The 15831-nt window shown below is 42.1% G+C and overlaps 1 protein-coding gene across 1 annotated transcript in view; it reads right to left on the bottom strand.

Moving 5' to 3' along the window:
* The window catches only part of LOC308150015 (ubiquitin carboxyl-terminal hydrolase 37-like), a gene marked incomplete at both ends in the record, with an annotated part of 66703 nt that extends 54988 nt beyond the window's left edge, over nt 1-11715 (bottom strand). The window contains 2 exons of the mRNA XM_080522888.1: nt 4076-4191; nt 11542-11715. Coding sequence (XP_080379014.1) covers nt 4076-4191; nt 11542-11715 — 290 coding nt within the window. The remainder of the gene's footprint in view (nt 1-4075; nt 4192-11541) is intronic.
* Nucleotides 11716-15831: the final 4116 nt, after the last annotated feature.

The following is a 15831-nucleotide window of genomic DNA, read 5'->3' as shown; positions in this document are numbered from 1 at the left end:
GAGGTAACTTACCTCTAAATATGGATCTGACTGGGGCTAAGTTAATTTATTTGAGGGGGTAAACACACACTTTATTTGTTTTTTTGCTTTGAACAAATTACTTACCAACAAGGCATCTGCCTATGGTCCTAGCGGTCACCAGCAACTAGACTCAAGGACCCCAATTGAAATAAGCCAGTGGCTTTCTTGGGGTTTTATCCTGTTAGTTGACCTTGTATGTAATATGTACTTTCATGTACCTACTTCTGCAAATCTTCTAATAAAGTTTTCAATCAATCAATCAAACTCACTCACTGAACATGTAACTACAGATATGTGTGAAACCTGGACATAAACAAAACCTTCCAAAAGGGTTTAGGCAAGGCAAGTTTATTTGTATAGCACATTTCATACGACAAGGGCAATTCAAAGTGCATTATATGCACACATTATATAAAGACAATAGCCTACAGTAAGAGGAGTAAGTAAGATTTGTATGTATTGTATGTGTTATTATCCATATTCTAAAGGCTTGCTTAGATTAGTTTTAGATTAGTTTTTACTGATTAGATTTCTATTCTGGAAAAGTCTGTATATTTTACAGATTACAATACAAATTATATATAATGTATAACCCTAACCCTAACCCTAAACCCATGGATGGGTACATTTATTGTTTTCAGAATTTTTAAGTTTAAATATACAAATTATACATGATCTACTTAAAATAGGCATTTCCCCAGACTTTTCTAGGGATGTATAGGAATAAAAAAATCACATCTAGAATTTGCCCACCCAGATGGTAATGAAATGTTCAGGTACTCTTTTGAAACACACTTCTCCCTTCATCCAGGACACCTTGTGCATATTCTACCCACAAATAGAGTGCTTTATCCCGCATATTTAATAAAGTTACATCATTGACAAAGTTCCAGACTGGGTCTTATCGATGGTTTGCTGTGCTGGGCTGTCACTACCATTTTCACCCACAAGAGTGCAGCGTCTAGCCATTTATGGAGGCCTACATCGACTGAGAGCAGCAGTTCCAATTCACTTTTTACCCCAATATAGAGTGCCATATGCCCCCAATAAAGTTTGAATTAATTGAAAAAACACTTCTCCCTTCAAGCAGGACACCTTGTGCATTTTCTACCCACAAATAGAGTGCTTTATCCCGCATATTTAATAAAGTTACATCATTGACAAAGTTCCAGGCTGGGTCTTATCGATGGTTTGCTGTGCTGGGCTGTCACTACCATTTTCACCCACAAGAGTGCAGCGTCTAGCCATTTATGGAGGCCTACATCGACTGAGAGCAGCAGTTCCAATTCACTTTTTAGCCCAATATAGAGTGCCATATGCCCCCAATAAAGTTAGAATTCATTGAAACACACTTCTCCCTTCATCCAGGACACCTTGTGCATATTCTACCAACAAATAGAGTGCTTTATCCCGCATATTTAATAAAGTTACATCAACAACAATGTTCCAGGCTGTGTATTATGGATGCTTTGGGTCATGGTACTGTTGCTCACGGCCATACTAGCCTGAATACGCCCGATCTCGTCCGACCTCGGAAGCTAAGCAGGGTTGGGCCGTGTTAGTACCTGGATCTTGGCTGAGTGCTTTACCACGTCACGCGCAGTATCAACCAATGAAAATGCGTAGAGTGCGTCCAAGATACGCCCCTATATTTGCATACACATCTGACAATGACAAAGACAAACTATTCTATGTGAATAGCTAGGTGAAAACAACATTGTCTTTCGCTTTATCAGTAATGTATGCATTATCAGTAATGTATGCAGCATGTTGTCCACGCCCCTGCGCATTTTCATTGGTTGATACTGCGCGAGACGTGATGAAGCCCTCAGCTCTCGCCTCAGATTTTAAATCCTCAATTTTGGCCGCCATTGGCTACAATCTGTAATTTGGCTCTACAAGTGTTAATATGTCATTTTATGAAGTTTTTATATGTTTTCAGGCGAGAAAGTAACCATATATATTCACAAAATGTGTCCAGTTTATCAAAATAACCCGTTTATATATCTGATCTGACGTTTTTTCCCCCACTTCTGTGGGAAACTTCGCTAGCAACACGAGTAGAGCTTTGCATCTGCATCGCACGTTGAAGTACGTCAAGTCCATCCCACCAGGTTGCGCCAGAACGGTGGGTCACGGTCCGCGGTGTGCACGGAGCGTTATTGAGTCAACTGGTATTGTGGTTATCACCAAGTTCTCCCATACAGTGCTGATATTCCATGGAAATTATAGGGAGAAAGACGCTGTGAGAGAACAGGGCTATAGACTCTCTTACCCGTCTGTGGTAATAACAGTGTCGCTGCTTTCATACGTCACGCGTGGTATCAACCAATGAAAATGCGTAGGGGCGTGGACAACATGCAAGATACGCCCCCATATATTTGCATACATTACTGATAAAGTGGAAAAGAAAGAATGAATGTGGAAAAGAAAGAATGAATGTGGAAAAGAAAGAATGAATGTGGAAAAGAAAGAATGAATGTGGAAAACAATGTGGAAAAGAAAGAATGAATGTGGAAAACAATGTGGAAAAGAAAGAATGAATGTGGAAAAGAAAGAATAAATGTGGAAAAGAATAAATACATATAGAAATGTATTGCGGTATACTGTGTGTATTTGTATGTGTATTTGTTCATACATTCATTTATGTGTCTATATATTTATTGTTAATTTTGTCAGACTTGGGGCCTCATTCATAAAAAAGTACTTGAACGTCATCTTTGACTTTCACGTAAGCACAGTTTTCTAAACGGACGTAAGCATTATTTATAAAACGGGCTGAGATGGTTTAAAGTTGCGTACGTGCTTCCTTCTATAAATACCAACGCAGGTAAAAATGAACGCAGGTGAATGAGGTTTGTATTAACGCCCTGTGATAGAGGCTGAATTATAGCGGCTGAATTAAGACAAGTGCTATAATATAGGGTAGGCGTTCGTCTGGAAGTGGGAGAGGGCAGAGAAGGGTGGCTTCTCGGTAAGTTGCATTTGTAACGTTTGATCATGACAACTAACCAGGCACACAGGCACATGCTTATACTCTACTCAAGTTGTAAAAGAAAATCAGGGGAGGTGGTGGATTTTATCATAAGAGGACAATTTTAGCATCCCCTCGCCAGTGACTTCAGTGTCAGTAACTGTCATTGCATGTGTGCGTGCCCCCTCGCACCTTGAAATAGCAGTAATACCACGTCCATTGATAAAATGACATTAAGTATGGAAAGAGGGGGGCGATTTTGACTGTTTTTATTTCAGGGGGGATGCCATCCCCCCTCAACTCGAGTGCTGCTTATACTGTAATAATATAATGGTCTTATTCTTATCAGGTGGTCTTATTCTTATATGGCTGCTCACTCCCTGACACCGGAGAAAATCCAGTATAATTTAGAGCTTGGCCGGGCAAGGTCCGTTGTGGAACGCACTAGGCATGTTGAAGGGGAGATAGACAGCTACGGAGGGATATAAAGGAAGACTGAAATACAATCAGAAACATCAGTTCCTTTTAAATCTTGAATTAAACTCATTTTCTCGGCTGATAACAACATCGTTAATTTTATTACGAGCCACTTGCATGAATTACACTAGGCAGTGCGGCTCACATGCCTGTAATAACTCTGCATAACCAGTAGGTAATGTGCGTAAGCAAGTTGAATACTCGACGTCGAGCTACGATCGTTTCCACGATCAAATTGACTCACGTTGAAATTGTATAAATCACTACGTTGACGTGGTTTTCTACGTACGACACGGGTAAGATCAAAATGATCTAAGCACGTTCTATGAATGAGGCCCTTGGTCCTCCATAGTGATCGACAGGCCCGTACGCTTTGATAATATCTTCACTCCACGATCATCTAGTCTAGTCTGGCGCCTGCGCCGTCTGTTGTTCTTCCTGCACACAGGTAAACACATCCAGGATCTAGCAGCGTTGTCGTGCTCGCGCAAACAAACCCTGGCGAATGTTTTACTTGCTCCGGGCAAGTGGGCAACCGTTACTGTCGAACCCTGAAAGGTCATAAATGTCGTCACCATCACCACCACCATCACCACCACCTACCTGTTCTCAGACAGCGAGCTGCGGGCCGGCGTGGAGGTCACTCTGCTGGGGCTGCCCAGGGGTCTGCGGGGCGTGGTCTCCTCCCTGGCGTCCACGCTCTGCCGTCTCTGGGACGTCTGGAACACAGGGTATATACAGGAGTCTTGAGGTTGATTTCAATACCTTTCTAAGACTTTTTGTAAAGTCTGATTAAACACTACTCTCTCTCCACAGTAAAGTCTGTGTATCCCCTTCATCCCCCTCTAACCTCTACACGTGCGTTTGCAGGGGTGCAAACAGGTGATGGACCAAAAAGGTGAAATTCTTTTTGCATGAAAATTAAGAAAATGGGGAGGAGGGCTAGCACCTGCATAATTGTTTTACTTTAACATAATATTTACTTTGAGAACAGTTTGCTTACATTACTGTTCTCCACGCTGTCTGGAATTGTACCTAGCTGCCTGAAGCTCAAACCGCCACAGGAGCAGCAGAGTTTAGCAGACAGGAAGAAATGGACCACCACTGTCTTCCTCCACATGTGTGAGCTAGTTTGAGGTAAAAACGGCCAAAAGGTGACAAGTTTGCACCCCTGGTTTGTGTGTGTGTGTGTGTGTGTGGTAGACACCCCTGGTTTGTGTGTGTGTGTGTGTGTGTGTGTGTGTGTGTGTGTGTGTGTGTGTGTGTGTGTGTGTGTGTGTGTGTGTGTGTGTGGTAGACACCCCTGGTTTGTGTGTGTGGCAGACAGCGTGATCTTTACCTGGCGTTCTCCAGGTGGGCTGGACTCGTTCTTCAAGGATCGATTCCCAAGCCCACCAAAGCTGCCGCTGCATTGGGACGCCTTTAAAACTGTAAGACAAAAGTATTTATTTTCAGGTTCCACAATAATACACGGTTCCTACAAGTTTCAACAAGTCAAATTTACAACCTTTTTAGGCCTTTTTTTTTTTTTAGACCTCTTTGAATAGAATTTTAGACCTATTTGCGACATATGCTAGCTTTTGGTCATCCTCGGGGTGATGAAATTAGGGATTTCACTGCCATACAGACAAAAAAAGGAAGCGAATCTGCATTTTTTTGGGTTCCAGCTTGATTAATTTCCGCGTAAATAAAAATAAAGTAAAAATACATGTGGTTGGACTGATTTCCTTGCAGGACCTCATTTTTAAGACCTAGCATCTCATTTTTGAATGACTGAATGACTGAATAACTGAAATGTAAGACCTTTTTAGGCCTTATAAATCGGGTTGCTGGATTTTTAGACTTTAAGGCTTTTTATGACCAGCGCGGGAACCCTGTAATACAATGCAACTCAAGTCAGTTCATGACAAGGTATTACTTTTTTAATTTTAATTTAGCCATTTAGCAGACGCTTTTAATCCAAAGCGATTTACAATTATGAATTACAGGAACATTCCCCCTGGAGTAACTGAGGGCTAAGTGCCTTTAGTCCAGTCAATCTAACTCAAAAAAAGGACCAACCCAGGAGAAATTGCAATAGTAATGTTTCATAGTTTTTATTGTTCCTAATACCCTCCTGCATCATATATTAAAAGTCTTACTTGATTAATTTATTGGATCATACTTTTTTCAAGGTCAAAAGAGGTTAAACAATGTTTTAGAGTGACGCCATCTGGGTAAAATTGTGTTAATATTGGAGGGCCTATGTATACCTATCCAACATATTTGGTGTCTTTTCCTATGTTTTGGGGGTCAATCTTTCCAATAAAACACTTTTTCAGAGGATATTCTTAAGTCTTATACCTGTATTAGGGGTACAACTACCCCAACACCCACTTATTTGCCAAATGTGACGCCAGAAAATGTTTTCATCAATCAGTTGCCTACATAAACTCTCAGTTTTTTACATATTCTGAAGCTACAAATTGTAAGCTTTCAAATGATGTGTCATACATTGAAATCGGACAGAAATTGAAGACGACACAAGTATTTGAATGTTGGTACACCTCAAACGTATTGCGGCTTTAAAGCAAATTACACGTAAATGGTTGGACTTAAACCCACCATCTGTTAATAATTGGAAAAAAACTGTTGAAGAGATAAAAGAAATGGAAAGAATTACTTATAAAGTGGGAAACCGTGAAGAGCAATTCACTATGAACTGGAGTAAATGGACCGAATGAATGAGTAGGAAGAACCCCCCCCCCAGCTCACCGATCCCACCCCTCCCACCCCCCTCCTTTTATCTCTTACTTTTCTATCTCTATCCCTATAATTTCTCTCTTCTTTTTCTGTATTTTCTCTCTATTCTTTATTCTTTATTTTTTGTATTTTTTGTTCTCTTTAAAAAATAAAAATAAAAAATAATAATGATGCAGGATGAACTTAGACAAGTGAAGAAAACTTGTAAAGTGTATGAAATGAACTTGAAATGTAATGTACAACCCTGCAATAAAGTATAAAAAATAAAAAAATAAACAGAATGGGAGAAAAGTCACAACAAACGCTGCTAACAGCTAGCGGCTAAGAATGGCACATAGTTACGAACATCTAACTGCATTTTTATAACATCACAACATGCTGAGAGAACATCAACATGCTAAAAACACATAACTACACATAATTAGATGATCACACAGTCCTTGCTTTTGAACACGAACAAGTATAGGCCAATGCACACGGCGTGCGATTTTGTCGCACGACAACATTTGATTCTCAATTCACACCACCGAAGTGTGTGGGTGTGAATGGAGAATCGAATGTTGTCGTGCGACAAAATCGCATCGCACGCCGTGTGCATTGTCTCATTCAAAACAATGGAATTGAATTCGGCGGTGCGACAAAATCGCCGCCGTGTGCATTGGCCTTATGTTCACAAGTCAAGTCTCCCTTACCAGTAGCCTAAGGCAGAGGAGAACAGTGAATTAAATCCACACGTTATAAGTATTTAGTGATCGTTAAACTTTATTAGGCCTATATTGAGTGGGTACTTTAAAACTTAAAGTTGAGTGTTATGAGAAGAAAAAAAAGAAAACCAAATATTGTTGACACAATAAGTTTCACTTTAATTTTCTGTGACTAGTTTATCCCTAGACTGGCTTGCGTCACAAATGTTCCTTATCATGTGTCACGCCCCACCCCCATCCTGTGAATGATATTATTGGTCCCCCACAATATATCACTGTAAACACAACTTGATGCATCATTGATGTAATTTCAATAAAAATACACAATGAAAACACCACTCCCAGTCTGTCATTGGTAAGTAGTTCAAACACAGATGTTAGACATTTCTCAAAATCAAAATGTCTAGTTGACAGTCTGTATCACCTTGGGTTTGGCTGAAGTGCTGCAGTAGCTGAGAAACTTGAGGTACATGGATTCACACCTGGGCACTTCATGCAATATGTTGCTGATAATGCTGACCATAATATCTGAACAATTGATGGCCATGGAATGTTCTATGGCATGGGAATTATTGTATGCATCACCCGCAGAATTGAACAAGCTTCCATCATTCCACGTATCAAGTTGACAGCAAAGGACCTAACAGATGTCGGACGCATTAACATTGTTCCATATGTACAGAAGTCTGGGGGCCTAGTGTACACACCAAATACGGTGCCCAAAATGCTCGAAGGAAAAGCAGTTGCCAGGGCCATACGAGGTCATTTCCTGGTTGATGGAGCACTGAACACCCTACTGGCAGCGAAAACTTTTCATGTCAAACTGCCTGTCCCAAACAAAGCAAACTATGCTGTGGACTCAGAGGATGTGTCAGAGTTGACTCAAGATGGTACCGTTGCTGATGACAGCGAGGACACAGTTTCTGATCAGCCAGATGGAGAATCCACAGACCATGCCAAAGTACCAGAGGAACTAGCATCACGCTGGGAGGTACCCCGGTGGCCTCCGTGGAGTCATGCCGCTTTCTAGGCATGACCATCTCCCGGGACCTCAAGTGGGAGCGGAACACCGAGGCCCTCACGAAGAAGGCCCAGAAGAGGATATTCTTCCTACGGCAGCTGAGGAAATTCAGGCTGCCGAGGTCCATGATGGTCCAGTTTTACACGGCCATCATAGAGTCCATCCTCACCCACTCCATCACCTGGTTCCCTGCTGCAACGACCAAGGACAAGGCCAAGTTGCAGCGGGTGATACGTTCAGCAGAGAGGGTGATCGGCTGTCCCTTGCCCTCCCTCAACTCCCTGCATGACACCAGGGCTCTGAGGAGGGCAAGGAAGATCATGGCAGACCCCTTCCACCCCGGCCACGGCCTCCTCACCCTGCTTCCCTCTGGAAGAAGGTTGCGGCTGCCTAAGACATTAAAGGCCCGCCACAGGCTCAGTTTTTTCCCCTCAGCCGCCAGGCTGCTAAATGACTCTGGCTTCCCCCTCCCCCCCGCCTCCAAGTCTGCCCAGGACATAACATGCACTGGACCTTGAATAACTCTGCACTGCACTTTATATACAGCACTATTCATGCACTGTCTGTCCTGTGTTGTCCTGTTTTTGCCTGTCTTTGCATTTGTATTTGTACTTGTTTTGTTCATGTATATGTGAAAAAAGCATAAATGCACCTTCTGTAAATGCCAAAGCAAATTCCTACATGTGTCAAGCATAATGGCAATAAACGTTATCTGAATCTGAATCTGAATCTGAAAAAGCAGAAGCCTCAGATCTGTATGACAGTGTTATGGCTGCCACCGCAACCGGGACAAATGCAAGTGCACTACTCCAGATCATAGCTCAGCGTTTGGGGGCAGAGAAGACAACCATGGTAGATGACCGGCAGCAGCATTGTGGCTACAGTACATGGAGATGATCGACCTAGTCTGTGCATTCATTGGATCGGAGAGAACTGGAAATTGGGATCAGCACCTTGATACCCTGACAGACATGATGCCATTCAAGGCTGCCTCCGGACATAACTTGTATGTAAAATCATTGACCATATACCTCCAGAAAATGCACCAACTAGAAGACACATATCCCCAAGTTTACAAACGATTTCAGGAAGATGGTCTGCAAGTTGTTCGTAGATCAAATGAATACTGGGCCGGACTATCCCCCGACCTTGTAATAGAACAAGCCCTCGTGCGAAGTATGAAAACAACCGGAGGACTGACACAGGGAAGGAGTATGTCTGAAACACAACGTTTGGTCTGGGTTCTTTCCAACCCTGCAACATCTGAAATCAACAATGCAATGAAAGAAGTGACAGGGGTAAACTATGAAACTAGTGAACAGCACAAGGACCTTTCTGCATCAAGACAGGCACGAGACAACGCTGACACTATCAAAATACTTCAATTGTTGGAGTCACAAAATCCGTTTGCCGGGTATGAACACCTTCAGCACCTAATCACTGGTTTCCAAATCCACAGTCAAACTGAACAAAGAAGAAGTTGTCCATATTGATTATCAAGTTACAGGTTGTTTGCAACAACATCTTATTCGCGCATGCCACGCTTGGCTGTGATACAACATCCAGACTCTTTGGGGTTGGGAAAGGGGTATCTCTGTGTCTGGTTAGTGAAAACGACTCATTCAGAGTACAGGCCAGCATTTTTCAAAAACAATCTGCTACCAAGGAAGAAATTGCTGCTGCAGGGGAAAGGGCAATGAACTAATATACCAATATACTAATACTAATCTACAAAGGTGCCGAAATGGATTCTCTCAATGACCTCAGGCTGAAAAGTTTCTATACTAAAGTGACTGACAGCAAAACGTCTATCCACCCTTGCAACTTGCCACCAACATGGTCGTCTGCCATGCTTCACAGCTTCAGAGTGTACCATCAGGTTCAGGAATGGATGGGAAACTCGCTACCACCAGAGGAATGGGGCTGGAGGATCCAAGACTCATGCCTCATTCCCATCCATTCCGACCAGGACCTTGCTCCTCAATACTTGTTGGAGCTTGTGCGCTGTAATTGCAAGTCAGGTTGTGGCACTATGCGCTGCAAATGCCGTTGTCAAGGACTTGATTGCTCTGTAGCCTGTTCAGAATGCAGAGGTGTATGCGCGAATATGTCGGCACAACATTTGGATGAGGACATGGAGTGAAGGTTACATGTAGGCCTACAGTAAAGGCATATTTCAAGCTTGGTCTAAAAACAGTTTTTAATAGGTTTATAGGTTTATATGGTTTATTTCTCATTTAAGGGTTTAATCTGTACTGTATGATATGCAACATGGTTTTCATGGAAAAACATTAACATTTCTGTATGTTCAGAAATGTCAATGATAATACATGTGTTATAAACTAATTTGATTGACTTTGTTTGAATAAAATAAAATAAAACTATAAAATAAAATTTAAAAAAACTATATAATTTTGGGTTAAGGGTACCCCCAAGGGGGTAATGGCCATTTTCTCAAAAATAGTTTTTTTCTCATACTCTGAGCCAGAAATCTCCACTTCAGTAGCACTTACATACACCAAACTTTCCAGTTGTATTCCTATCTACATTCCGAGGTCTGCTATAGAGGGGTTTGTTAATATATCATTCATAGCCTGATTTATGTAACATTTACTCCTAAAAACATGGCAAAATGTTATAGAGGACATTGACTCTAATATGACAACAAGATGAAACAAGAATTTTTAACCTGGCTTTATCCAATGTTCAGATTTCTGATTTTGAATGTTATGCAAATTAGCACATATTTCATTAGATAATGCCTAATTTGCATATTTAAACATAATATTTCAGAAAACTTGTAATACAAAAAATGTTAGTCTTAATGTAAGTGATTAACTGGTGAAGTTTCATGGTGATATCTATTAGTTGATTTTTTTTTATCCTATTAACTGGCTGTGTTGCGCCTGGCACAAAAACCCACATTTTCGACCCCTGAATTTACCTTGATCCAATAAATATTAAGACTAAGACTTTTAATATGTTATTTGGTTGTCCCTAGGGATCACAAAAAAACTTGAATGATTACTATTGCAATTTCCCCTGGGTTAAACCACAGATTGACTGGACTACTTACTCAAGGGCACACTAGTAGTGGTGTGGTTTCAGGCGGGATTTGAACTCACAAACTTCCGATCACAAGTCCAACTCACTATCCACTAGACCACCACTACCCAGGTATGTGCGGCTGTGCCAACAGTACATTTCCAATATAATCAAATATGTCACCAAAGTCACACTACCTGTCGGTTTTCCCTGCTTCAGCTTCTCAATGTATTCCTTCATTTGCTGAGCCACGGCAACTGGAATCTCATTGATTGTGATGACGACACTGGGATTCTTTAAAGTCACTATAAGCCGTCTGGGGGGGAGCCCGCCGCCCAACACCACATCCTTCACGTTATTTTTAAGCTGAAGGCGACAACAACAACATAAAGAGATCTCATTGAATTGTGGTAGATTTATATCCTAAAAGACAACATTGTCACACACCATCACTCAGCTGTTGTGAAGTCCAATACTGTCAGGTCATTTGGTGGTGAGTAAGAGGAGAATGTGCACATAAGGTAGATGGGCGAAGGTTCAAAAAATCACTGCAATACCTGGAATATTTTGGGCGCACCACCACTGTCGAACTTCAGGCACAGGTTGACTTTGTTCTCCTTCTCCAGGATCTCAAAGGTGCCCTCTTTCCACCTTGTGGTACCCAGGTCTATGCTGTTGAGGCGGATCTTGACAGCGCCCCCACTAGAGAGCTTGGGCACTGCAGCTGCCATGAGTGATCGTCAAGATTGGTGACTGGTAAGAATGGAGCCGGTTTGACAGACCCCCAAACAAGACGACACCTCCTGAGAATTGAACGAAGAAACGGTGAATGAATTACAGCCACGTCATAGTTCTTCCCCTTGGAACAATATTCACAAGATCTTAATCAATATTCACAAGATCTTAATCAATATTCACAAGATTCACTACATTTATTTTGCCGGCCTGCTCAGCCCAAAACTACCGCGAAACTGAGACAAAGGTCTGGTGTTGCGTGCGTGACCCCTGACGCCCCCCCCCCCCCCCTCTCTCTCTCTGTTGATTGGGCCAGCCCAGTGTCTGTATCGAAAATGGACCAATGGGCCGCTGTCCCCGATTTATGGGCCGTTCCGATGGTAGCTTTCGGCCCAAAACTACCGCGCCCTGGGCTACAATAGCCTTCATGCTGAGTAAATGAAAAGCTACTTGTATAGTTGTGAAAAAAACACTTTCATTATTTACATTCTGCTCCACTTAAAAGCAACATTTCCACACTTCTCTTGAAGTTCTCTTTCACCCGGTAGATGGTAGACTCGCCAGCCAATGAGGGGGCTCTTCACGAGTGCTTCGCCAACCAATCAGGGAGCGGTATGCTCAAAAAATATATATAGCTACCGAACAGCCAATCAGAAAATAATAGCATTGCTGTATCCGGGTAACATTTTGATATTCCCGCTACAACAACTGACTGGAGCTATTGATTCAGATGCTCGCTACACAGAAGAGGACAGCTTATTTGAATTGACGATGAATTGAGAATCAAGGACCCAGGCGCGGATCTATGGGTGGGCCTGGGTGGGCCTAGGCCCGCCCAGATTGACAGCTGGCCCACCCAGTCAGATTAATAAAAATACATATTTTTTTATAATAAAAGTTTAAGATTAGGAAGCCTCTGAAAAGCGAGGGAGTTACGAATTGTGACATACTGTATTGGTTATTTAATTGTGCTTGTATCCCTGTCAGTGCACTAACTGTCTCTGACAGCAGTAATAATTTCACTTTAACTGCGTGGGGCAATATAGCGCTGATCTTAGTGAATAGGGCGGGTTTGGCAATGATGTTCATTTGCATGTTCCCCTTTCTATGCAAAGTTTCCCCTCGGGGACATTAACGTATAATCAATCAATCAATCAATATTTTGCTCCCCTTCTCGTGAGTCGCGTGTATCTCTGGCTGTGTTTACTAGCGAATCATGCGAAAGGGAGCAAGATATGGCAAGGGACCTAACCCTAACCACTAACCACTAATAAGCTCATAATTCATGTATTAATAAGAATAAATACATATAAAAATGTATTTCGTTATACTGTGTGTATTCGTTCATTTATTTGTTCATACATTCATTTATGTACCTATATATTTATTGTTAATTCTGTCAGACTTGGTCCTCCATAGTTGATGGTTATTGGTTAATTCATTGACTATTGCGTGCGCTTGAATGCCTTGCATGTGTGTATTATAATAACTTGTTTGGCTGTCCGTTGCATTCTCTGGGTAGACAGGTACTTTATTTATTTAACCCGTTCGTTTCATGGTCTGCATAGTGATCTCCTCCAGTCCCTGCGAATATTTTGCGTGTGCGCGTGCGTGCGTGTGCGTGTGTGTGCATGCGTGTTGGTCGTACCCAAATGTTTCGAGCACCCACGGGCAGAAACATAAATCGGCGCCTATGATCGCGAGCCCGGTTGTGTTCCATCCATCTGGCTGCTCATACATAGGTCTAAAACGTGCGGTGATGAGTTTCACTCAGGCCTACCCAGATTTTTCCAGGCCTACCCATCAGCCACTTTCTGTATCCGCCACTGCAAGGACCCCAATTGAAATAAGCCAGTGGCTTTCTTGGGTTTTTATCCTGTTAGTTGACCTTGTATGTAATATGTACTTTCATGTACCTACTTCTGCAAATCTTCTAATAAAGTTTTCAATCAATCAATCAATCAATCATTCACATCTCGAAGTGACTACAGACTGGTTGACGTGGGAGAAGACCATATCCTTTGACGCTGAGACTGTGTGTGTGTGTGATCCCCCCCCCCCCCCCCCCCCCCGCCAAAATCTCACTCTGAACTCTGTTCAAAACTTGAGAGCCCTGCAGTTGGCTGTAGAAATAATTATTAGTTGGCAACTTTGCATTAAAATAAATGTTATAATTAATAGTTATAGTTATAATAACCATATTATTGGTTATTATTTTCGAGGGTACTACACAAGCACGACACATTGTCCCCGTCTCCATTTCCAGTGACATCGCACCTGACATAAATAATCATGTATGCTCGTCCATGAATTGTGCTTTCATCTAATGTTACGCTAATACGGGAATCAAGTGATTTGACATTAGAAATGAATTTGTTTTTCATCTCTTGTGCAATGTGCTCTACAATCTGGGCACATGAATGATCGGACCGGTGAGTAGGACCGACTGTATAATCCTTTCTTTAGCGACAGTATAGGCTGCCCTGAACGAACTAGCTGTCTCCTTATACATACTGGAGGGGAGTTCTGCTACTTTCTTCGGAAGCACTTGCTTTTGTTTGAGCTCTGCTATTTCTGTTAGGTGTCATAACAGGGCAGCTGAATTCAAGTTTGGTTTCTTGGATGAAATCCCGAAACTTTCCAGTCTTGTCGCCTCGGTCGGCAGCAGTGGCCTTTTTTGGGGCGGCATGATAGCTAGCTACTGAATGTTTTCTTCTCAATAATCGTGTTTTCACGTTCGCAAGCTCTCAACGATCATATTCTGCTGTTGCACAATATTCTACTGCGCCCCATAGTGTCTTGGTGGTAAATTGCAGGCAGTCAAAGGCATACTGTCATTCACAGGAGATTAATGGTGCGTGTAGTTCTTTTGGAAAACGTGTTTATTTTAGAATATTTATCATATAAATAAATATAAATAATACTAATTACATTGACATTTTTGATCAAATAATGGTTGTGGTAATGTATTATTAGCGACCCCCACAGATGTATGATTTGACTGCTTTCATGGGAGCTCAGACCTTCCTTATGGGAGCTCAGCTCCCATTGGCTCCCACATAACTCGAACACTGCCAGCGGCGTCCCGGTGGTGGAACGAGCTTCCCACTGCTGTCAGTCCCACAACTACCTATCTTCCACCGTAGACTGAAGACCCTCTTCAGGTTACATCTTGACTGTCCCTCCTAAAGACCTCTTCATCCCCACTACCCCCTGTACAGTTGATCTACTGTAAATAAACTTCTTCTAGCATTGTGACTGCCAATGGCCCCTGGTCCTAGCATATATTTGTTTTTCTTATGATGACTGATCTTTAGACAAATGTACTTGTTATAAGTCGCTTCGGATAAAGAGGTCTGCTAAAAGTAACCTCTTCTGCATACTTACTGTCTCTCTCCAATGTTTCTACCCAACAAAGATGAAAAATTGGACTGCCCAACTCCCAAAAAAATAACCTTTAAAACAAAGCATTAAGGCATAACATTCAGCAATCATTCAAATGAAATATCTAATGTAAGACAACGATCTGTTTGAGAAAATCTCCCAGGATGGGCAAAATCTCATTTAACACGGATGGCAGTATTACGGGCTGTTGAAGTGTGATGCAGAACCACTACATGAACGAAAGTTTAGTTCTGAGTAGGTGTGGACTCCAGACAATAAACATCACAAAGTTGAAACAGAACAAAAAGAAACAATCAATTGAGGTTACAGTTTTGTAAAGGCAAATGCAGGTTGTAAAAAGGAAACAAGGAAACAACGGTAAATGGCATGAACGACAAGAAGCAGTAAGGCAGAGTGGAACGACCTGTAGCATATACAACAGCATGAGCTTAAGGCACAGTATACACACAACTACACAGGCACGACGGTTTAACATGGCAGCTGAACTTCATTTCCCTCTGTTCTCTTTACACACACACTCACACTCACGTGTGCACACACACACACACACACACACACACACGCATACACACACACTCCTTCAGGCTTGGGTTCAGTCAACAGTCTTGGTTTCCTCGTTCTTCTTCTTCAGGATGGTGAGCAGGTTCTGGGACATGAAGTAGGGCCTCTCTGCAGTGCCGTCGTTACGTTCCAGGTCCTCCACTGTC

Source organism: Nansenia antarctica (genome assembly GCF_963989245.1).
Source record: "Nansenia antarctica genome assembly, chromosome: 2".
NCBI classification, from domain to species: domain Eukaryota; kingdom Metazoa; phylum Chordata; class Actinopteri; order Argentiniformes; family Microstomatidae; genus Nansenia; species Nansenia antarctica.
This window is presented reverse-complemented; position numbering and strand designations above follow the sequence as displayed.